The sequence below is a fragment of the Ochotona curzoniae genome, unplaced genomic scaffold (assembly GCF_017591425.1).
Source record: "Ochotona curzoniae isolate NIBS_2020 unplaced genomic scaffold, NIBS_Ocur_1.0 contig_3520, whole genome shotgun sequence".
NCBI classification, from domain to species: domain Eukaryota; kingdom Metazoa; phylum Chordata; class Mammalia; order Lagomorpha; family Ochotonidae; genus Ochotona; species Ochotona curzoniae.
This window is the reverse complement of record NW_024465894.1, coordinates 3,465,992-3,489,916: the sequence shown is the minus strand read 5'-3', so window position 1 is coordinate 3,489,916 and position 23,925 is coordinate 3,465,992. Positions and strand designations below refer to the sequence as shown.

At 55.5% G+C, this 23,925-nt stretch overlaps 1 protein-coding gene across 5 annotated transcripts in view; it reads right to left on the bottom strand.

Moving 5' to 3' along the window:
* The window catches only part of NFATC2 (nuclear factor of activated T cells 2), a 120,358-nt gene that overhangs the window by 84,653 nt on the left and 11,780 nt on the right, over positions 1 to 23,925 (bottom strand). For 2 of the 5 annotated variants that reach the window (XM_040981304.1, XM_040981302.1), the window contains exons 2-3: positions 4,135 to 5,167; positions 194 to 365 (exon numbers count right to left, since the gene is read on the bottom strand). In XM_040981304.1, the coding sequence (XP_040837238.1) occupies positions 194 to 365; positions 4,135 to 5,167 (1,205 nt within the window). Of the gene's footprint in view, positions 1 to 193; positions 366 to 4,134; positions 5,168 to 22,393; positions 22,743 to 23,925 lie in introns of those variants that run through there. The other 3 variants (XM_040981303.1, XM_040981301.1, XM_040981305.1) reach the window with 3 other exon arrangements.

Here is a 23,925-nt window from a genome sequence, read left to right as displayed (position 1 = left end):
ACACAAACGCCACGACTACCTTCATCCAGTTTAGGAAGACTTTCTCCTCTGCATTCGTTTCTGATGCCAATTCAAGCTCCAGGGACCCATCCCTCAGAGGAGGTAGAGGCGGAGACAGTCCAACAAATGACAGCTTAGCAGAAGTCGGTCACCTTGCAACAGGCATGGCACATAGAAGAACTCAAGTTCATACCTGAACCACAGGGTGGCCTCCGGTTGGAGCTTTGACGGCCCCTCGGCTGCCCTCCGTCTCATAGTGTGCCCGGTGATGCGGCTTGGGCTGCACCTCGATCCGTAGCTCATAGGAGCCCGACTGGCTGGAGAGTGGCCACTCCAGTGGAGGGAGGGACGCAGTCACCGGGATGCTGCAGCGGGAAATGGAGACAGTTGTCAATCTGCACAGCAAATGTAAATGGCTCCTTTTCTGAGAACTGTGTCCAGTGGACACAAGCACAAGACAATGGACATTCAGGAAGCACATACATCTCAGACATGATGCAGGGGCCCTCACTGTCACTGCCTTGTCATGTGACTCCAAACAAGAACTTCATTCCAGTTAGCCACAGTCCCCTACAACCACGTGGCAAATGGGCCAGATGGCATCTGAGGGCCATAACAGCTCTCACCTCTATGCGTAATAATCTCAGAAGTATATTTTGGGGAGCCTGGTACAGTAGCCTAGTGGCTAAAGTCCATGGCTTGCAAGCACCAGGATGCTATATGGGTGCTGGTTTGTGTCCTGACAGCCCCACTTCCCATCCAGCTCCCTGCTTGTGGCCTGGGAAAGTAGTAAGGGATGGCCCAAGTCCTTGGGACCCTGCACCCATGTGGGAGACCCGGGAGAAGATCCTGGCTTTGGATCGATTCCGTTCTGGCCATTGCGGCCACTTGGGGAGTGAATTAGCGGATGGAAGATCTTCCTTTCTGTATATTTGACTTTCAAATAAAAATAAATAAATCTTTTTTTTAAGTGTATTTGGGGACAGACATGGGCACAGCAGTTAAGATGTCCCTTGCGACACCTCCTTCTATGTCAAAGCAACTCAACTCCAGTCCAGGTTTGGTTTCTACATACACCTGGCAGGTAGCAGGTGATGGCTCGAACACTCATTCAGCCTGACCCAGCGCCAGCTGCTGCGGACATCTGGGAACCGGTGGAGAAAAGTCTCTGTCTTTCAAATAACAATTACTAATTAAAGTGCATCTTGGGGGGACACCATTTTGCAGTCACTATCAGGTCAAGTGTTGAGCGTTAAGCCTCCGAAAGGGGCCTAGTTTTGGTAGAGGTGAGACAAAGCTCTCAAGACTCCCTGAATGGAGTGGCGAGTAAACGTTGCTACCTCAACTCAAGTTACACACTCAAGTTCAAGTCCCAGCTCCGACCCTCTGGGTGACTTTGAGCAAACACCCGTCTCCCTTGATCTTCGTCTCTTTTAGAGTGAAATGAGAACGTTCAGACCATATAAAGAGCCTAGCACGGTAAGGGCCCAGTAAGTACGAACCACAATAACTTCCTCCTGCACTGTAACGAGCATTTCCAATCAGCAGGGATTTCTCATCACCTCTCTGACTTAGCTGTGGTGTTCCAACTCTCACATAGGAGGTGTCAGGCTGTGGGGGTAGGCATCCGTTTTCATTTTTTATCACAGTATAGGAACTTAGCATAAAGGACGGGGACTTGGCGCGGGCTTAGAATTATGTCACTGGAGAGCCAGCTGGGGCTTTGAAGATCTGGTCTGCACTGTTCCTTCATGTCTCAGAGATGTGTCCCCAAGTCACAGGGCAAGGCAGGATCCAACTCTTGCCTCCAGACTCCACGCCAAGTGCACCACTCATAGCTTCATACTGTTTCCTTAAAACAGACCCAAGCAAAGAACTCACTCATGGGGTGACTCTGCCACCATCCCTGAAACATGGCGGCTTTTCAGTGGTGATTCAGCAGGGAGATGGTGGTGTGGATGAGGATTAAACGCAGGAAGGACATTCCAAGAAGCGCTGCATAGTCAAAGTGGCTTTGAGGTTGCAGGTGCATGGATCCATGTCACAAGTGGCAGGAACTATGAATCAGAATGTCTTCTCCCACTCAGCTGAGGGCTGCTGGCTGCAGATGGGCTCAGCCGGGTTCAGCTGAGGGCTGCTGGCCGCAGATGGGCTCAGCCGGGTTCAGCAGAGGGCTGCTGGCCGCAGACGGGCTCAGCCGGGTTCAGCAGAGGGCTGCTGGCCGCAGACGGGCTCAGCCGGGTTCAGCTGAGGGCTGCTGGCCACAGACGGGCTCAGCCGGGTTCAGCTGAGGGCTGCTGGCCGCAGATGGGCTCAGCCGGGTTCAGCTGAGGGCTGCTGGCCGCAGATGGGCTCAGCCGGGTTCAGCAGAGGGCTGCTGGCCGCAGATGGACTCAGCTGGGTTCAGCACTGGGCGGCCCTCGCCAGCAAGCCGGTTCCGTCTGCTGACAGTGGCTGGGATCCTCACTCATCTCTTTCCTGCCCCTCTGCTCCCTCAAGCCCCCTTCCCAGATGGTTTTCAGGCATCCCGATGGCCTTTAGTTCCACTTGGCCTTCAGGATTCCGCTTGGAGCCAAGAGGCCTCAGTGTTAAACATTCATGCCTGTATCATGTTTGTATGTTAAAACATTGGAGTTTGAAAACAAGACTCTTTAGCCCTGTATCAAAAACTACAGTAGGTAGAAGGCCCAGTGAGATACTGCCGGTTTCCACTCAAAATGTGATTTGGTTCTGAACAGGAGGTTTCACCGTGAAATGCAGTCTTCAGAATGGGACCGTCACCTGGGAAAGTAGCAGACATTGCCCCAAGTGTCGGTCTGTTGGGACCCTGCCATCCACTCGAGATGGAGGTGAAGCTCCTGGCTTCGACCCAGCCCAGCCCAGGACATCGCATCCACTTGGGATGTGACTCAATGGGTGGATAACAAACTCTCGTGTTCAGACCGAGCTGCCACGGCAGGAAGGATTTCAGAAACATCCAATCTCAGACCCACACACCTCAAGCCTGCTGCTGAAATGTCTATTTTCATCTCCCTGAAATACAGAGGGATAAAGGAGCCTGAGAAGCCCAGATCTAAGGGGAGAGCAAAGTCTCCCAACTCCTCTCCTAGTAAGACTGGTGGGAGAGCAGCCGCCGTCTGCCTCTGCACGCCCCCATCTCCTTGTCACCAAAATGAAGAAGTGATAGCAAGCCTGTCGTGGGGGGCTGTTGTGGAGATTCAATAAAATGACAGATCCAGGGCGTCAGAACAATGTCCATCCCTCAGCAAGCACCCTAGCCAGTGGAGGCAATCCTGGAGCACCGCCCCAGGGTCTCGGCAAGCCAGCTCGGTCTCCTTGCACAAGGCTTGTGATGGGGAATCCTTTGATGGAACGCTCCCATTCCTTTCCTCAAAGCTCACTCTGTGCAGGTTCTGTGCTGAGGGCTTTGCAGATTGCTCCTAATCTCTGAAAGTACCTCCCCCACAGGCAGGCACCGCTATCATCCTCAACTCACAGCACAGGAACCAAGGCCAGCAAAAGGCTCATAACAACGGGTGATAGGTTAGTGACACCTGCCTGGGCCTGGCCTCAAAAAGCTGCTGGATGAGAAAGAATCTTGACTGATTAGCGATGTCTACCACAGGCACAGCCTGAGACCGACAGGAGCAGAGGCCATTCTGGGAGTTCCCCAATGCCTGTCCATTGTCGCCGACATGTACCTGTTCAACTTGCCCAGATCCAAGCTCCCAGGGGTTCGTGCCTCACGCACTACCTATTTTTCCATGGGCCTCCGTCAAATCACTTGGCACTGAGAGCCTCTTAGGAGGTGGAAGAGTTCCCCAGAGCAGAAACATTCTTCACTAGCTCCTGGCACCTGTGAAACAGAGGCTGGCATACAACAGGTGCGTCCTGTGTACTTGCTGTGACTGAAGGGGTACAGGGAATAACACACGAGCGACCCAGTTACTGTGGGACTGAGTCAGGTGCATTCATCCTGCCTACCTTACAGGTGAGGAAGCTGGGAACAGTCACTCCCCTTCTCAGGGTATCACAGCCAGCCAGCAGCAGAGCCAGGATTGAAACCCAGGATTGAAACTCGGCACCAGAAAAGCGTCTCTCGTGATGACCATGAACTTCCCAAGCCCTACTCACCTGCAGATGGGAATAGCCGGCACCAGCTGCTTGGGCCAGGTTGGCGGCACCAACAGGATGGACTCAGGGGCCGAGTTCCTCCTCTCCTCCTGCTCGCAGGGCCCCAGGAACTCCATGGCCGGGTAGATGTGGCGGGCCAGACTGGCCTTGGCTGGGACGGCGGACACAGGTGACGGGTCAGGGCTGGTCTTCCACATCTTCGGGGGAACCCCACAAGGCGAGTCCGCGGTGAGGCTGCTCAGGGCGTCCATGAGGACGGCAGAGCCGGCCGTTGGGGGGTGGCCAGCTGGGGCGCCGTCGTCACGGGGAGGCGCCAGGTGAGACGAGGGCTGTGGCGAGGGGCTCCGGGAGCGCTGGGGGGAAGCTCCGGGCAGCGGGGCACCCACGGCCTCGGCGCACGAATGCCTCCTCTTGGCACCAGGCGACGAGGAGCGGGAGGCCGGACGGGGCACGGGTGAGTGGCGGCCCAGGCAGGTGTCCTCGGCGAGGCTGGCTCGAGGTGACATTATTGGCGACGTTCTGGGGGAATAATGAGCAGGGATGTTTTGAAACTGAGGACACAGGTCGTCGGCCCCGCCGTTATTGGGCGAGACGCAGGGCGAGGTGTAGGGGGAGAAGGTGTCGGAAATGAAGCTGGCAGAGGAGCCGCTGCTAGCGGGGCTCAAGCAAAGCGGCTCGCGGTAGCCCTCGAAGCCGGGCACGGGCAAGGTGAACCTCGGGCCGGCGGCCGCCCCGACCAGCGGCGGCTCTGGCGGCAGGCCAGCATCTCTCATGCGGAGGGAACCCCCTGCCTGCATCAGTTCATGGGAAGGAGTGATTTCAATCCGAGGGCTCAGGCCCGAGGCCCTCACTGGCTGGGCCGGGCTCAGAAAGTTCTGGGGCCCTACTCTATCCGGCTCTGCGAACCGGCCGGGGGGCTCGCCAGAGAGACTACTGGTAAGGGGGCTGTATGGCTTGAGGCCACAGTCCAGGACATCGCCGGGGTATTCGAGTCCGGAGGGTGGGCTGCCGGCCTTATGCGCACTCGATTCTTCTGGAAAGAGAAGGGGGGAGGGGTCTTTTTAAGCCTCTGAAACAGCCATCCTGGGTCGGCTTCCGACCCGTCATCCACATCTTTCTTTCCCCACCATGCCAGCCCCCAAGCCACAGCCTTGGGCCCTCGTCACAGGAAGTCAGGTGCCCTCAGCCCAGGTTCCCCGACGACAGAGAACCTAGAACTGACTTCAACCTCCTCTGCTGCTTTGGCACCAACGCTGGTCACCGATGGCTTTCAAACCACTACTGAAAAGCATTCATCTATAGCCTGCCTCCTGCTGTGCAAACAAGGATGGTGGAGTGACCCAGGAGGATGCCATGCTGACTGTGGCATCCTGCATGGCAACAGACGTACACCACAAAGTCTCACACTCAGACCCCTCACTGCTGTCCCACCAACACCACTTTACAGATGAGCAAACTAAGATCCCACACATAGAACACTGCTTAGATCCAGTGCCCCAGTTCACCACATCACCACCCTCCACCTGATACCGACATGGACTCCCGCGGCAGACACCTGTGCTATTGATCTGTGCACCCCCCACACAGGTGCACACACAGCACTGCTACGGGGCAAGTACCCACTCTCATCCATCTCCATGACCTCTGCCCAGTAGAGCCCTTCCCCCCAGCTGTCAGCCACATGGGTCAGTCTTGGTTCTCATCCAGCAACACACCCTCAGTGCTCCATCACCAAAAACCAAATTCACACATCTTCTCCTGCCCAACCATCTGGCACGCTGTCACCTTCTCTCAAGTCCCTGCATTCCCACACGTGCCTCTGCAGTCTGGTCCCCATACAGCAGTCCCTAAAATTGTCCATTGTCAAAACCCAGCATAGAACCTTCCTCTGGAGCATGGCTCAGTGGCTCAAATAGCTAATGATCTGCCTGCGAGCACCAACATCCCATTTGGGTACCGGTTTGTGTCCCGGCTGCTCCACTTCCTACCCAGCTCCCTGCTTGCAGCCTGAGAAAGCAGAAGATGGCCCAAAGCCTTGAGACCTTGTACCCACGTGGTGATCTAGAGGAGGCTCTGGCGCCTGGCTTCAGATTAGTTCAGCTCTGGTTGTTGAGGCCATTTTGGGAGTGAAGCAGTGGATGTAAGATCTTTCTGTATCACCACTTTATAGAGTGAGCCTTTCCTGTAGGAGGACACTGTGACCCTAGAAGGTCAGGGAGCACAAGATTACAGTTGATTGGACAATATTTGTATGATAAACAACTGAATGGGTGCCTTTTGTGTATCCTTTGCCTGAGAACAACCCAATGACTACCTTTTGTAAACCTGATGGGATATCATTTGTATAAGAACAGTTGGGCCCTGCGGGGCAGTGGCCTAGTGGCTAAAGTCCTTGCACGCCTGATATGGGCGCTGGTTCTAATCCCAGTAGCTCCACTTCCCATCCAGCTCCCTGTTTGTGGCCTGGGAAAGCAGTCAAGGATGGCCCAGTGCTTTGGGATCCTGCACCCATGTGGGAGACCTGGAGGAAGTTCCGGGTTCCCGGCTTCGGATTGGCACAGCACCGGCGGTTGTGGTCACTTGGGGAGTGAATCATCGGAAGGAAGATCTTCCTCTCTGTATATCTGACTTTGTAATAAAAATAAATAAATCTTTAAAAAAAAAAAAAAGAACAATTGAGTGGAAAGTATGTGTATGAGAACACTTGGTGAAATATTCAAGACATAAGGACTTCCAAAGACATAGAAAGTTGATGGGTTTGTTGATGAGCTAAATACCTCCATCCTATATGACCCTCAGTGTATAAAGTTTGTTGCCCCTAATAAAATTCGGCTATTGCCCATCAGTCAGTAGTCCATGCGTGTTGTGTTATTATCCATCGCTGCAGGACAGCGACACTTTCCAATAAGAATATATCAGATTGGACTTAGGAGTCGGCAATGCCCCGTTCATGACCCCATGCCCCACCTGTCTCACTGCCCAGTGGCCCACAAGGCCCGGCTGGCCCCCGGCTGGCCCACAAGGCCCGGCTGGCCCCAGTGGCCCACAAGGCCTGGTTGACACATCTGCTACTCTCCAAGTCCTTCCTGCCTCCATGACCTTGACTGTGCCGTCCCTCTGCCTAGAATCTTTCTCCCAAGCTCTTCCCGTGGCTGCTTCCTGCAGCCTTCCATGCACCTGCTCGGCAAGTACCTCCTTACATCAGCTCATCACAAGATCACTCCCACCCCTAGTGACTTTCCTCCACTCACACCTGCTACCCGCCGACACCACACGTGACATGCACCTGCTTAGGGAATCTCGTCCTGCTACCACAGCCCGGGGGCCCCATATGGCCCACAGACAGTGTCTGTAAATAAAGTTTTATTGGAACACAGCCGCCCTTGCTCATTCCCACGGGCTGCACAGCTGACTGCAGCAGAGGTGGCAGCTGGGACACACAAGAGCATCTGTTCCCTGGCCCCTTACGCACTCGGCGACTCTGCACTTGACCGTAAGCTTGGATCCGCGGCTCTCGTGGTTCGGCATTGTTTGCCAAGCACCTACCACAGTGCCTGGCACTCTCAGGCCCTGCATAAACAGTGGCTGAGCAGCCAAGGGAACAAGTTAATGAAGGAATCATGACCCAAGGCCTGGAGGAGGGTGGCTTCTTGTCCACCTTCAGTCCTTCCTGTGGGTCCCTGCTGTGTTCTCTGTGCCTCCTGAGACTTCCATGAAGTTCCTCGTGTCTGCCTCTCCCCTCACCTCCAGCCGCACTGCTGCCACCCATTAAATGCCACGAAGATCTGGCTCGGCACAGGGTCAGGCCTGCCACCAAGCGGGACCTCAAATAAGATCTGCCGGCTGGCTGGTTGAATTAATAATGCAAGTTCAGAAATGTCCATGTGGGGAAAAAAAATCGAGATAGAAAGTCCCAAACTAAAGGCAGAAGGCAAGTCGCTCGGGCAGGGTAACATGCAGAATGAAGAGCACCTGAAACAGGGGCCTGCAGCCCCCGTAAGCCGTCTTCAAGCCCACCAAGGGGGACGGCCAAGCAGCTCCCCTGTTCACACGCAGCCAGGATGCAACACAGCCACAAAAGGCGTGGGATGCTCCAGCTGCATTGCTGGGAACGCCGCCCAGACTGGGTTTAAAGGAGAAAGCAAAATGCACAGTGTACAAAAGGAGGCTGAGAGGGCTGCGTGTACACACACACACAAGATGAATGCACCGCAGTCCCTGCTGGGCCCAGGTGACAATGGCTTCACTTGGGCAGACAGGAAAGTAGCTGGCTTGTGGATGTGAAACGAAAGGCAATTCCCCAGAGACAACCTTCCACTTCGCTGCCAGTGGTGTGGGAGTGACGTAACATGATAATGTGGTAATGAAACACCGGTCTACAAAGCAGGAAATTGAGACTGCGGCCCCACTCCACTGCTAACCAGCAGTGTGGCTTTGGAAAAGTCCCCGCCCACTCCAGGCTGCAGCACCGACTGAATCAGCCTCTGCAGATCTCTTCTTGGTGTGAGCAGCTAGGGCCTGGAGTTTTTTGGGAAGCTACTGACAAAGTCAACTTAGCTTTGAACTTGGGTGCGTGCAAGCTCGTACACACGCGCGCTTCCCTGGTAGGTAACAGCATCCGTCCCTAATCTAGCAAGAGATCAAGGGCAAATCCATGCCTGGGAGCACCCTGTAGGTCCACGGCCCTGTGACCCAACTAAGTACAGGAAGCTTGTGGGCAAAAAAACTCCGGCCTGATCAGAGGAAAAACCACATGGCACATGATGAGGGAAGCAGGCCCTGGGGGCTGACAGGGTATTGGCAAAATACGGTCACACACGCCCCACGAGGCTGGGGAACAGAAAGCCCCCGCTGGCTTGCTCCACTGAGCGGATCAGGCCTGAAGGCATGGCTGAGCCCGGCAGCACCTCCTGCATCTCTGCTTCTATGTCCCATGGCCTCACTTGGCAGCAAGCAGGGAAGCAGGGGGTAACAAATTGTGCTCAGTGCCAGGCATCGGCCCGTCCACGCACCCCTCTAAGTGCTGGGACTCTTTGTGGCTGTTCCCTGGGCTGCCACCCTTGTCACCATCTTATGCCCACTAGACAGCGGGTGAAGCCAGGCTGAAGCTCTGAATCCCGCTGTGCTCTCGGGAGGGCTTCCAGAAAGCTGCTTTCCTTACCAACTGTACGGTTCTTGTGCTAGCCCGGCACCGCCAGGAAATAGTATTTACTTAATATTTCTACTGAAATTCACTTACATGAATTTCTTTTCTATAATTTTAAAAGGAAACTTGACACTATTCCCGCAAATGGAAAATCAGTGTCACCTCCATATATAGGAGGGAGTGTAGAAACACAAAAAAAGAAGTTACTCAATTCAACTGGGACACAGTGGCTAGCCAAGGCTCGTAGCCGGGTACGGCTTGCCCACCTCACTCCACCTTGGGGTTTCAGAGCTGAGGCTCACTCACTCACACATCCCTGGGGAGCCAGGTTCGTGGACTTCTGCCTCATCCCAACACCTTGCTACCCCCACCGCATTCAACACGTCGCACGGTCAGGACTAAGCAGAAGCGGATCGAAGAGTGAATGTGAGAAAGGCTGGTGCTGCGCTGCAGCGGGTCAAGCTGCCACCTGTGATGTCTGTATCACACACGACTGCTTGTTCGAGTCCCAGCTTCTCTACTTCTGACCCAGAGCCCTGCTCAACCAGCAGAGGATGGCCCAAGTGCCTGGACACCTGCCACCGGGTGGGAGACCAGAAAAGCATTCAGGCTGTTGGCTTTGGCCTGACCCAGCCCTTGTCATTGCTTGCACTGGCTCTCGCTCACTCCCTTGCCTTTCACACCCACCTATCTTTAACAAGAAAGGAACAAAGTGTTGCAGGTGTAGGGGTAGCCTAGTGGCCAAAGTCCTCTCCTTCCATGTACCGGGATCTCACTCGGGCGCCAGTTTATATTCCATCACCCCACTTCACATCCAGTTCCCTGCCTGTGGCCTGGGAAAGTAGTCAGGGTCGGCCAAAACCTTAGGACCCTGCACCCGTGTGAGAGACCCGGAGGAGGCTCCTGGCTCCGGAACTGGTCAGCTCTAGCCATTGCAGCCGCTTGGGGAGTGAATCAGCAGCTGGAAGACTTTTCTGTCTCTCCTTCTCTCTGTAAATCTGCATTTCCAAAAATAAATAAATAAATAAATAAATCTTTTAAAACAGAGAAAGAGATGGAGGAGCCCCACCAGACTTCCTGTTCCTGACTGCTGCAGCGGGAACAGCACTGCTAAAAGAAGGCGGCATCGTCTTATCCACATCTCCCCGGTCCCAGCAGGTACCTGAAAGGGAGGCAGAGCCTGGAGGACTGGGGATTCAGAAGAGGCAGCTCTAGGTCCCTGGTACCTTTGCACATGTTCCTCTTGCTCAGAACTCCTGTCCCTACCTCCTGCCTTCACTTCTCCTAAGGAGCTCCTATTTCCCTGTTGTGATAGACTTAAGCCACCTCCACCTAGAGGCCCTCCCTGGCTCCCAGACTCAAGCAGGCAGCTCTGCTTCTATGCCCCAGATCCTACTAAGCCCCACACTGAAAGTGTGTCAGATTAACTGGTCTGCTTCCCCCCTAGAATGTAAGCCACTGGAAGGCACACAGGGGCCTCCCAACAATGACCACCCCTACCCCCACCTGCACCATCATCATCATCATCAGGAACTGCTGGGAGCACTGCAGGTAGAAAACCACTCGATCCTCACGACCCCGTGAGATGTAGAAAGACGTAGATGATGAGGTGAATCCCAAGGAGGTGGAGGAACTGCCCCGGTACACAGCTGGAGCCCAGCCAGAGGGAGGTGGCACCTTGCCGGCAGCTGCTCTGCAGCGAGGGCTTGTGTGGCATCCACAGCAGCCACGGGCCCTGCTCCCTGGAGGCCAGCACTGGCATCTCGGCCCCTCTCACCCGGGATGGAGGCAGACGCTAAGGCAGCTGGCTCACCAGCCGCCACTGCACTTACTATGCTCTCCAGCCCTGCCCAGCAGACGCAACCTGCATGTGGGCAGGGGCTCAGGGCTGCTGTGGGCATTTCCCACGAGGTGTGCCTCGAGCCCAGAACCACGCAGAGAGGACATGAGCACACCTCCAGCTGCAGCAAACAGCCCAGGCCATGCCTAGTGGGCCTCTCAGGGAATCCTGCCTTTCCTCAGAACTGGGTCGGGGGCTGCTCAGAGACCCCTTGAATATTAGAGCACTGCTCCCAGAAACTGCAAGAAATTGGGGAGACTAGTCCAGGCTACTATGAGCAAAAGGTCTCGTTCGGTCACCCCAGAGGCAAGCCCAATGCAAGAGTCCCAGCCCCAGCCGCGAGACTTGGGGAAACTCCAGCAACTCATGCCATGTGAGGGGAGCGGGTGGGGCAGGCACTGTGGGTGCTGACACAGTCTGAGGGTCTGCTCATCCCACAACCGCCCACGACACAGAAGCCTCAGCAGACGGGACCCTCGTGTGGTTGTTATTACTGAAGAATCTTCAAAGAGAAAATTCCCTTCCGTTCCTGCTACCGAAAGAATCTCTATAAAAAGGAAATGCGCTGGTCGGCACTTCATCATTGGTCTTATCAGCCCTCAGAAACGACGTGGGAGTTCCAGCTCCATGGCACAGCCAGTTGAGCCACTGCCTGCGTCGCTGGCATTCCATGTGGCTGATCAATCCACTTCCGATCCAGCTCCCTGCTACTGTGTCTGGGAAAGCAATAGGACATGGATGGCCCAAAGGCTTGGACCCCTGCCACCCATGTGGAGGACCTGGGCAGAGTTTCAGGCTGCCAACTTCCACCTGGCTCAGCCCTGGCCACTGCAGCCACACGGGTAGGGACCCAGCAGATGGAAGATCTGTGTCTCCCCTTCTCTCACCAACTCCGCTTTCAAATAAATAAAGCTTCAAAAACAAAAGAAAGAAACATGTGAAGTAGGGAAAGGTGGCATCTAGCACCTTCCCCCGCCCCCCCCCCCGCCCCACTAATTCTGTATTTTGTGCTTTTTGCTCCAGACTGCCTGGGGGAACAACTCGGCGAGCTACCAGCAATGCCAGGAATGATGTTACCCACGTGCCTGCACCAAGAGGCACTGTGCATACTTGCCCTGCATTTACCTGCCTGCTGCCCAGGAATCATTTGCGGCAGGTGGGGGCCGGGGGCTCAGAGTGGTGACTCGTGTGTCAGAGCTCACACAGCTGCTGAGGCTCAGAGCTGGGAGTCAGGCTCATGAAACCTGGCCCCTCCCCGCAACCACAACTGTACCCCACTTCTCACACAAGGGGCTCTCTCCTAGACGGCTACCTCCTGGTCCCGAGGTAGGTAAGGAGGCTCCCCTGGACAGACATGGCTGGAGCAGGTAGCTCCAACAACCACAGACACTGGCTCCTTTCTTCTGGAATGTTCCCCATCCCTCCATTTGCCCCAGAATTGAGTCAAGGGTTATTTTTAAAATCATATGCAGGCCGCAGGGTGGTCCCCGCCAGCGCCTTCTCCTGCGGGCCCGCTGCCCACCCTCTCAGACAGACCCACGGCCAAGTCTGAAACGGCCGCTGACAGATCGCTTTTGAAAAAGGGGAACAGTAAGAGAACATCTTCTCCAACGAGAACTGTAGGCGGCTGGAATTTTCGGGAAGCAGAACAGAGTGACCAAAATAGAAGCTCAGCAGGGTAACAACCTGCACTGGGGGCAGCTGTCCTTCCAAGGAGGGGCAGCACAGTGAACCAGGGCTTTCAGGTTTAAATCCTGGGAAAAAGACAGGCAGGGCAGAGCCTGGAAACCAGATAGCCCTCCAGCTGGCCACAGGGCCACAGAGCTACGGCTCATCCCCATCCGAAGTGATCAGCCAGCCGGCCCCTCACGCCATGAGCTCACGGCCGGAGGTAGTGCGAGTTCCCAACCCAGTGGCTTTCAGACATTACAGTCTGTCGCCATGGCAGCGACCAGGATGCCACCACCTGCCACCGCAGATCTGCAACCAGAGGACAGTGGAGGGACAGCCCCCGATCCCTTCGACTCTGCCGGCCCATCCGTGGCCACAGCATAGGCTGGCATGTGGCTTTTTCATCTGGCAGACAGGAAAGAACCTCTCTGCAAAGCAACAGATTACCTTCCACTCAGCCCCAATTCCCCAATTCCAAAGTGCCCAAGGCCCGCGGAGACACGGCACCACACGCACCATGCACTCGGGCTCTGCAGGCATGGGATTCCCAACCAGTGAATCACGGACGCTAACAACAACAGAGACGCAGGCTGTCCCGCCCTGTACCCAGAGGTGACACACACAGGCTTGAGTGCCTGGACATGGAGAAATTCCCCGGGGATAAATCAGGCATCGAAGGGCCAGCGAGGAGAGGCAGGGACACTTGCCATCCTGGCTCAGCACCATGAGAACCCTGGACAAAGCCACCCCGACTGCTCTGGTCTTTCCCAACCTTGCCCCAGCAAAGAGACCGTCTGCACTCTCCAGACATGGCCAACAGCTAGGCTCAACAGGCCTGCCGTGAGGCCAGGCACTGTAGCAATGAGCCTCACAGACCGGGGGCTGGCAGAGCCCTGTGTAAAAACACTCGCGCGCCCACACACTGACGTGTGAGGGCGGGGAAACGTATGGAATCTGCAACCCGCAGACCTCAAGGTCACCTTGGAGATGCAGCCAGCAGGGTTGAGGCATCCGGCAGACAGAACTTTCTGTGCCTCTTGTATGCCGGGAAAGTCTCCCCTTGCTAGCTGGGGCTGTCTCCTGGGGCGCACCCCGTCTTGGAGCACCCCACAGTGCTCCTCCTGCTCTTTCACTCACCAGGTAGGGGACAGTCACTCTGCCATCAGCTCTTGGTGCACTTTCAGGCAGGAATGTCCTCTCTGATGGGTTTCCCATAGGGAAACTGAGGCACAGGGAGGCAGAAACACCCTCAAGGTGACAGAAATAGGGACAAAGTTGGGGTGCAACTGGAGGCATCATTTTATGTGCCCTGAAACGCACCCACATCCATCTCGTGCCTTTTTGCACGAAATCACCACACTCGGGACATACAACATGTGTGTGTTCCACCCAGGAGCCACCACTTGACTGATCCCTCTGCACCAGCTGGACTTGAAATGTCCTACACACGGAACTACACAGCGCGGGCAGCCCTGGGGAAGGCGCAAGGGTAGATCCTTCGTTACTCTCACAAGTAGAGATGAATTCTGGATGCAAGCCCTCTGGCCGCTGCCCCAGTCAGCCACCGGAGACCAAGCCTGTGATTGAGAAGGGCCTGTGTGTGACAAAGGAGAGGTGCAGTGTACAGCAGCCAGCAGGATTTGGGCTGGCTTCCTCCCCAAAAAGAGAAGGGAAGATGTGGTCAGAAGCAAGAACCAGAAATAGATTTTAGATCGCCAGAGCTGGCTGAGATGATCTCCCCACTTAGCTCCAGCCAGGAAGGGATTCGAGCAGGAGCGAGCCCAGCCCTTCTCATCTCCAAAGTGACACAGCCAGCAGCCCTCCTCTCCTGCCACTAGCCACCTCCGGCAGCGTCAGCCCTGTCTGCTGACAAAGCCAACTTCCACTCTGCGTTTGGTCAACCTCAAATCCAAGTGCACGCTTCCCCTTGGAGACAGCGGGGCCTTGGGCAACACCTGGCCAAGGGCAGAGATTTTTAAATCCTGGGCAGGTTCTTTGTTTATACTTCTCCCCTCAGCCCTGAGCTTCCACTTCACGGCCATGTTCATGAGGGTGGGCACTCTTGCCCAGCACAGGGCTAAAGGTAGTGGGGCCCCTGGCAGCCCCCAGTCATTAAGACATTCCTTCCCTGTTTGGGACAACACAACCAAAACCACAGACTTTGCAGCCCACCTTGTGGGGAGCACGTGAGTCAACAGCCCCTTTTGGTGGGCTGCTAAAGAACTCCTGCAGGGACTTAGGGTTCCCTGCCCCCTCCCCAAGCAGGTCTGTTTCAGTAAGGACTTTTGACAAATCCCCACCTCTACTGGCTGCTTTCTTCCCTCCACAAAGCTCACCCGAGCATAGCTCAATTAAGGCTCACACGGGAAGGGCTGGCTTTTTCAAATGCCAAACATCTATTAACTAATGCAGGCCCCCTAAGGAAAAAAAAACACTCGCCGTTTCACAAATCATCAGATTAGAAGGTAGGGAGGAGCCAGTCCCCAGTGCCAACTCTGGGCTTGGCCTCTAGTTTACGCTTTACCTTCAGTAGTTTTTGTTTTGTTTTGTTTTGTTTTTGTGTTTTTGCAGAGGAAAATCAAGATTCCTGGAGCAAGAACAGGGGAGGACCCAATGTGGAACATGGCACAGAAACCAGGAGGCTCCCAACCAGAAAACACAAGAGCCCTACCTACTGGGCAGTGAGCCCACACGCCGTGTGAATCAAGCTTGCATCTCGGCCGATCCACGGTGAAACAATACCTGTGTGACCAGCCAGAAATCCGAGGTTGGCCCTTTGTTATGAAGTCACTTGGGCTGCAATAATGACACTTGCTCTCTTAAAAAGGATTTATTTATTTATTTGGCTTGAAAGGCAGAGTTACACAGAAAGCAGAGGAGGGAGAAGGGGAGGGGGAGGATGGGAGAGGGTGAGAGAGGGTGAGAGAAGGGAAAAGGAGGTGAGAAGGAGGTGAGGGGGGAAGGTGGGGAGAGGCAGGAGAGAGGGAGACGCCATCCCAGCCAATGTTTCCACTTCTCAAATGGCTGCAATGGCTCAGGGCCTCCTACATCAGTGGCAGGTGTCCCAGCACTTGGGCCATCCTCTGCTGCTCTCGGGCACATGAGCAGGAAGAAGGATCAGAAGTGGAGCAGCCAGGGCTCAAATCAGCACCCACATGGGATGTTGGCACCACAAGTAGCAGTTTTACCTGCCATACCATGGTGCTACCCTCCTCCCCACTGCCCTGCCACCTCATCCCAGCTTTTCTCAAGAATCCTTAACTTTAACTAACATTGGATTTAAAGTAATCAGAGGTGGGATGGAGAGGGTGTGTGGGACAGAAGGGAAGGAGTGAGATTGGCCTCAGGCCAATCCTCGCAGAGTGGGGTGACCAGGGCTCATCAGGTCACTGTCTCTGCTAGCTGCATCTTTGGGGGGAAAGAGTTCCCCATCCACGTTCAGGAGGTAGAGTCAAATGGAGAACCTTCAGCAGGCTCTTCTCCAGGTGGGCCACCCCAGGAAGAGCTGCAAGGTCAAGGGCCTGCCTCATTCCCACAGCTCAGTTTGAGAACAATCAGCAAAAAACCTAAGCTCAGTGCCTGAGGCTACTTCCTGTGCTAGGGAGGGAAAGAGGAGGAAGTGGGGGTGGGGGTGCACAGCACGTCCTCCATGCCACAAGTTCAAGACTGTACCTTCCTGGCTCTGGCTCAAGCCATGGGGGAGGGGAAAGGTTGGGAGGGAGGGGGGAACAGGGCCTGGCCCCTGGGGGACCCTGCATCCATTAGAGAGACAGCTCCAGGCAACCACTGCAGCCAGCTGAGTTCAAGGACTGACAGAGTCAAGGCACTAACTCTTGCAGCGAGCAGCTTCCATCACCAATCCCTGGGGCTGTGTGCCTCTTTACCTCCTGCCCATTCTCTCAGCTCCAGGACCTAAGACAAGGAGCTCTGATCCCAAGATTTTAGGAGGGTGGGAGCTCTCAGAGCCACTGCCAGGGCCACTGTCAGCCCACCCCCCAGAGAAACCCCACTGCATGGGCCCTGAATCACACGTGCCTACAATGGCCAGTCCACCTGAGATGGACAGTGGCTTCCCCAGTCCCATTTCACAGATGAGAATGTGCAAGGCCAAAGCAGTACCACAATCACATGTCCTCCAGTACACCATGCAGGAATTGCGTAACACTGCACCCATCTGCCCAGCAAGCACGTCCTGTGTGTTTGCCACACGCCAGGCACTTCTGCTTAGCTGAGGTTACCCTGGTAGAAGGAAGCCGAGGCAGAATGCACAGTCGAGATGCTCTGATAGGAGACCTGTAGCTCTGAATTGCCAAGCCAGAAGGTTGGCAGGAAGAAGAAAGCCCAGGGATGCCAGCCACCGCCACGAGTGACCCTCCGCGGGGATGGAGAAAGGAGGAGAGAACAGCAGGCTCCCTGGGCAGCTCGCTGTCTTTGCTCATTTCTGAGTTTTCTGGAAGTGTGATAATGAGGATGCCGCCCTCAGGGGAGTAGCAGCCCCACAGTGTATACCCATAACCACAGGAGTGAGTGTGTGCCCACAGTGTCACAGGACTGGGGCTCCATCAGAATGCAGAGCACTTTCCAGCTGTGAGCCGTCCAGCCTGGGGGATCCCCAGCATCCAGTCCTCATTACTTTCTAATGCATGACTCTCCGCCAACTTAAGTCACCCCCCTCCCCAAACAGACCGACTCCTCTGGCCAGGTGGATACTGTATCGCTGAGGCAGGCTAGAGAAATAGCCTAAGCTGTGTTCTCCAAATTTAGTAAACCTGCCACCTCACAGGGTCGGTGAGCCCGGGGCAACCCAGCTGCCAATACTGCCCACCCCAGGCTGACAGCGAGGTTGCTCCCCAATCAAAACCAAAGGCCGCCTGAAGCACAGGGGCACCAGGCGCCTGAACCCAGGATGCCCTGTGCTCAGTTGGGAAGCCTTTGATGGAGGCCACCTTAGTCCATTCCCTTTGCCTCCCTGGCATGACCAGAGCTTGATTTCAGCCCCACTTCACCTTTCCAGCTGCACCTGGAGACGTTATTTGCCCAGCGCAGGTTTACGAAGGTCTGTGCTTAACACAACACAGACAGCAATGCCTGAAAGCCATGTGTGTTTAGCGAACCTGCTGGCTGGCTTCTATTTTTAGTAAGCATCATAAACACACACACACACACACACAGATATTATATCACAGCACCTCATTTGTCATTATTTGTTTACCATGTCCCATAATGCCCTGAGGACCAGAAAAGGGCAGAGACCACAACTAATTCATCTCTCATTCCCACAGGACCTGGCACAGGACCAGCACTCAGTGTGACGGGTCCGTGACCTCAGTAAGGCCGCCCATTTCTGCCCGCACCATCACATCATCCCTGGCTTCTGACCTCCCCAACAACATACACACAAAAAGCAGATGTCCCCTTGGAACATCAAGCAAATGTGGTTTTTTTGTCTCAAATCTAGACAGATGGAAGGGACGATTTCTCAGTCAGATGTCATTCACCACCAAAACTGACTCCAGCAGAAATAGAAAGTGTAAAGCAGCCCAATGCCTGTGGACACACAGAGGAAGTCATGCAGTGACAGCTCCGGGTGGGTGCCTGGACCAGCAGCTGGGCCCCTCCCCACCTTGGAGGACGCGGGTTGGACTCAGCCCTGTCAGCTCGGCTCCCGGGTCCAGATGCTTGCGGACGCAGAGCTGGGACGCAGCAGTGACGGGCCCAGAGAGTGGGGTCCTGCCACACCCTTGGGAGCCTGGGACTGTGTTGCCAGTTCCCAGTTTCCACCAAGAGCATTTGAAGCCCAAGTAAGTGAACGAGCACCATCAAATAAACAAATACAAAATTTAAAAAGAAACAACTCTCCTAAAAACATCTGAGAAATTCTATCAAATTTTCCAAACCAGAATGCCATGAGTTACAAAGCATTCCCGGGCCAAGACGAACAGAAACATCAACCTGACAGCAGTGCACACAAATCTTTGTCAAGTCTGCTGGGAAAACGAAACAGCATCAAATAGATGCCACCCCAATAACCAAGTGGAGTGTATACCAGGAATGTGTCAATATTAGAAAACCAGTCAGTACAAGCCACCATATTCATGGGTCTCAAAAGAATAAAATCATTGTTGCACGAATGTCAAGAAGCTTCTTGATTAAACTCCCATACCTAAAAAATATCTCAAGGAAATAGGAATGGATGGATGAGTGTACTTCTTTTAACATAATTAAATGTATCCTGGGCAGGCATTCGGCCTAGCAATTCAGATGCCCGCAGCCCACATCTGATCGCTGGGTTCACACATTGGTGCTCCCAATGCCACCTGCTTACAAATGCAGACCCCAGGAGGCTCAGGGATGACTCAAGTAACTGGGTTCCTGCTGCCATGGGGGAGGACTAAGCACTCCTGGCTCCTGCTGGAGGCCACTGCTGCCATCTGGGGAGGAAACCAGCAGAAAAGAGCTCCCTTTCAGAACAAAATGGTGCATCATGCACACATCGCCATCCTAAAGCCAGTGCTAGAGGTACTCCCGCTAGAGCCAAAACTAAGGCCAGGATTCCTACTACTTCTACTATGTTATGTTCAGACAAGACAACAGATCAGAGGACTCAACGGAGGCCTCACCTCCCAACCCAGGGCAGGAGTGGGGGAGGAGAGGGCCTTAGTCACCCAGCACAGGTATCCCAGGATTTAACACAGCAGGTACTCAACAGCTCCTTGATGAGTATGTGAATAATAGCTCACAAGGTCTGAGCACCTCTATTTAACAAAAGCCATGGGGCTAATGAACTGCAGGGAACAAACCACACCCTGTGTTAACGGGCTGGACCGAGTGTGCCCACAGCCCTGGAGCTAAGCACTGTGCCTCCAGGCACTGCCCAGGTAAGCAGAGAAGCTTGGAAACTTGCTCAAGATGGCCCCCGTGGCGAATGCTTCCAATCCTGGCTGTGCCCTGGTCTCAGGCCCCTGCCAACTGGCTCACACGTGTCTCTCATCAACTGCAGGACAAGGATCCCTCCCACCGCAGCACGGGGCGTGGCGGCTCACATTTCAGCTCTGCCATTTACTAGCTCTGCAGGCTGGAGAAAATTACTTTACCTCTCTGTGCCCTGCTGTGCCCCTCTGCAAGTGGGGGAGTGGGAAGGTGCAGGGATAACAGAACCCGCTGCTCAGCCTGCCCGCTAGGTACCACAGTCCCTCACTAATGCTGCTCACCAGTTCTGTCCCTGTGAGCAGTCCCCATCCTCGCTCGATTTGCATTGTACCCAGAAGCTGAATGTACACATTAGCACGCAATGTGTAAGTCCAAGGGTGGGGGCTTCCACTCCACAAAAGCCAAGAAAGACATTGCCACGTGGCTTTGGGGGGGGGGGAGGGGAGTGTACCTGTGGGAGCCGGACCCACACCTGCCTCCCAGAGCAGCCCTGCCAAGCTCACACGGTCCCTGCTCTTCCTGCCTGGTCTCAGGGGGCAGCTCTCTGCCTCCTTACAGGCAGGATGCACCCGGGAACTTCCTTCCCGGGCATGGTTTGTATGGAAGCCTGTTATCAAGTGACCCCAGTCAACATCAGCCTAGTTGAGAAACGCACACTCAACTTGCTCTTCAGAGGGACAATCCACCTTCAAACTGGGCCTCCCAGGAACCCCAAGCTCTAATTTAAATCAGAGAAAAGAATATCAGGAAAACCCAAGGGTGCTACACAGAGACCAGGGAATTTATTCTGATGCAAAAAGTGTTTGAAATCCTCCAAGTTTTTCCACCCTTTGCATTTTGCAGGAAGCTTCTGAACACCACCTCCTTTGCAAGGATTCCAGAATTATTTTGCACCAAGATCTGAGTTCCCCATTTGCGTGAACTTTATGAAGCACCAGCAGTTACCCCCTCAAGAATCCTCACCGCTGCCAAGGTCATAAAAACAAGGACTTCACAAACCTGAACAATCTAGGATGGATTTAAAAAAGAACGTGTCAGTATTGGTTCGTTAACTATAAACAAAGGTCCCATTACTGATGTACAATGTTAATAGGAGAAAACTGGGAGCTGGGATGTATGGAAACTGTGTCCTGTCTTTATAACGCTTCTGTAAATATGAGACTGTTCCGAAAAATACACTTTATTTAAAAAAAAATATTCCAGAGTTTTCATTGTGGTCATTTAGATACCCATCTGGTGGCCACCAAACCACTCTTGCCAAGAAAAACTAGAGAAGAACCTCCCACCACATTCAGCTTGGAAGCTATTTCCTGGAAACCCCCACACCCTCCCCCCAAAAAAGAAAGCTAACCAATTGTAAATCTTGGAAAGGGGGTATTCGTCCCCTGCGAAACATGACTTTAATCTTAACGAACAGAGAATACTGATGTCAGCAGGGATAGTTTGCAGAACCTTCATTTTATCTTTTCAAAGTAAAGATGGCCTCCAGATTGCAGCTCTCCCGAGACCCATCTCCATCCCAAACACAAACTTGCTACCAATCAGCACCTGCCTTCACCAAGTGCAGACAGGAGCCAAAGCCGAATCCAGCCCCTCCCCTACGGTGGCCAGCAAGGCCAAGGGCGAGACGAGCAGGACAGCCGCTCCATCCAGCTGCCTAGCACGGCAGCCCACCAGGGCACCACCAAGGAGCCCTCCAGGCCTCGCCCACCAGATCTACCCTCCTGCCACAAGCAGCATCTAGAAGTCACCAATAGGCTCGCCCTGAAGTGAGCTGGCAATAAGCATTGGCCGGGCTGGGCTGGGCTGGGCTGTCAAAATCAGGAAGCCTGCTTAGGGTTTTTTTTTTTTTTTTTTTTTGGTGTGTTTTTTTCCAAGACAACCTGCTAACCAGAAAAATACAGCGATCTGTGACCTCCTCCTCCCCCTCCTGCTGAAGGCTCCTGCTCAAAACGTGAAATGACAGACGAGCACCGGCCCAGCCTGGGGAAGTCCCCGGCCCCCTGCAAGACAGGGCAGCTGGAGGCGCTGAGCGGCGACAAGAGCTCGGCCAGAAATAGCTCCAGCTTGTCTTCCTGAACTCACACCTCCCACCCACCCACCTCTTAGGGCTGGAGGCTGCCGAACACTGAGACCAGCTTAGCCTGGTCCACTCCGGGACAACCCTCCACCCGCCATCCCAACCCAAACACAGCGGCGATGCAGGAGGAAACGGCCGCCTCCTCGCGTCAGCACACAAGGTCTCCAGCACGCGCTGCTCGCACGCCGAGGCGGCGGCGACCTCCCGAGGGGCCTGTCCCTGGCATACTCCAGGCTACTGCCTCACATCCTCCCTTCAGAGCAAGCAAAGCCCTCCCCGGGGCCTCTGACGGACACTCCCAGGCAAGGAGCCCGCGGAGCCAACCCCACCCTGGCACCCGCCGTCTGGGGCTTCGCCAACAGCGACCCCGGGAAGAAACTGGAAGCCGACGCCCCTACGAGCCAAGGTGCTGCCCCCTAAGGGTAGCGGCGTCCACCAGTGCCTCCTCTTCCTCTCACCTGGGGAGGCTTCTCCCCACACCATCGGCCCTTCCTCCACCACCAAGAAGGGTCGTTATCCGGAGCAAAGAGGGGCCACTTGCCCACACCCCTGCCTGGGCTCCCGGCGCCGGGCAGAAGGAGCCTCCACCGACCTTCGATAGGATTCAGATAGTCATAGTCGAAGAGGATGGAGAAGTCGAACTCGTCCTGGGGGCTGCCCCCTGGCTCGTGGCCAGGGGCGTCCCCGCCATCGGGGTCCGGCTGCGGCTCCGTGGCGTCCATGGCTTGCAAGGCGGCGAAAGGGCTGCGAGAGTTGCGGCCGGGCACGCTTGGCCCCCGGGGCCCCTGGCCGGCGGCAGGAGGAGAAGGTCGGGCGGTGGGGTCACTCTCCTCGTGGGGACGCACGCGGGGCCCGGGGGACGGCGCGCCTGGCGCAGCAGGTCCTGAACGCGTCGGGGGAAACCGAGCGCAGCGGGACGGCGGCGGCGCGAGCTTCCTGCTCGGGGAGGCACCTGTTGCAGCCCGGGGCGAGGAGGCGGGGACAGGACGGCCTGGCCGGCGAGGGCGGGGCCGCCACCCGGGACCCGGGGGCGGGAGGAGGGGCGCGCGGCACCGGCCGCGGCGGAGGAAGGGGGCCGGTCCCGGTGCCGCTGTCGGTGGCTCGGGCAGCCGCGGCCGCCCACCCTCCCTGGAGCGCTGCGCACCTTGCCCGGCCCAGGTTGTAAACAAGAAAGCGGCTGCCGCTTGAACTTGGCCCATAGGAACTTTGGGCGGCTTTTCTTTTCCAAGAGGAAGGGAGAGAGGGAGGGCGCGCCCACCCACCCCCTCAGTTACAGACCTGGGCCTCCAGGTTCATCCCGGCCTAACTGCAAGGGCCTGAACTCGACTTCCCGGGGCCTGGGAAAGCGCTGCAGGTGCGCAGTGCCACTCTTCCACTCTGCCCTAGCCCTGGACGTGGTTCTGGTGGTGGGTGAGGCGGGAAGGAAACAAAAGAACTGAGATCCCTCTAGGGTGCCAGCATGGAGGCAGGGAAGCCGACAGGCCAAGGCCCGCGGCAGGAGGCAGAGCTTGTGGGAGAGCAGCACTGGAAGCACTGCCAGGGTCCCAGGCTCACCAGTAAGGCTTGGGGGACACCTGCATGCTCTTGTGAGCCCAACATTTCAGGCCCCTCTCTGGAGCAGCCGGGAGGCCAGGCTCAGAAACCTGTTTTTAATGAAGCCCTAAGGTGCATGTTATAAGCAGGTTCTTACTGAAGAACCTCATACTACACCCCCACCCCCACCCAGTAAATGCCCTACAGGTGTTGGGCCAAGCCCAAGTCAGGACACAGACTCACAGGGCGCGGGAGAACCCCCTGGGGCACTTAAAATGTGTGGGACGCAGTCCTCCCCAACTCCACGCCAGCCCACTGCAACAAAGACATCTTAGAGCTTCCGAAGGATGCTGTGTGCCGCAGGTGTCTGAGGGACAAGTCCACTGGAACAACCATGGCTGGATCCCAAGCAACCTGACTCTTTCTCTGTGGTTGGGGAGGGGCCAGGAAGAGGAAGGGAGAGGCCGGAGGGCAGAGGTCTTCCACCTGTGCCGCATTCGGAGCTTTGTGCAAAGCTTTCAGCACTCATTCCACCAGCACCTATGAAGCACCTACCTGCGTCAGGTGCCTGCTTCAGGACGCCTGGCCCTG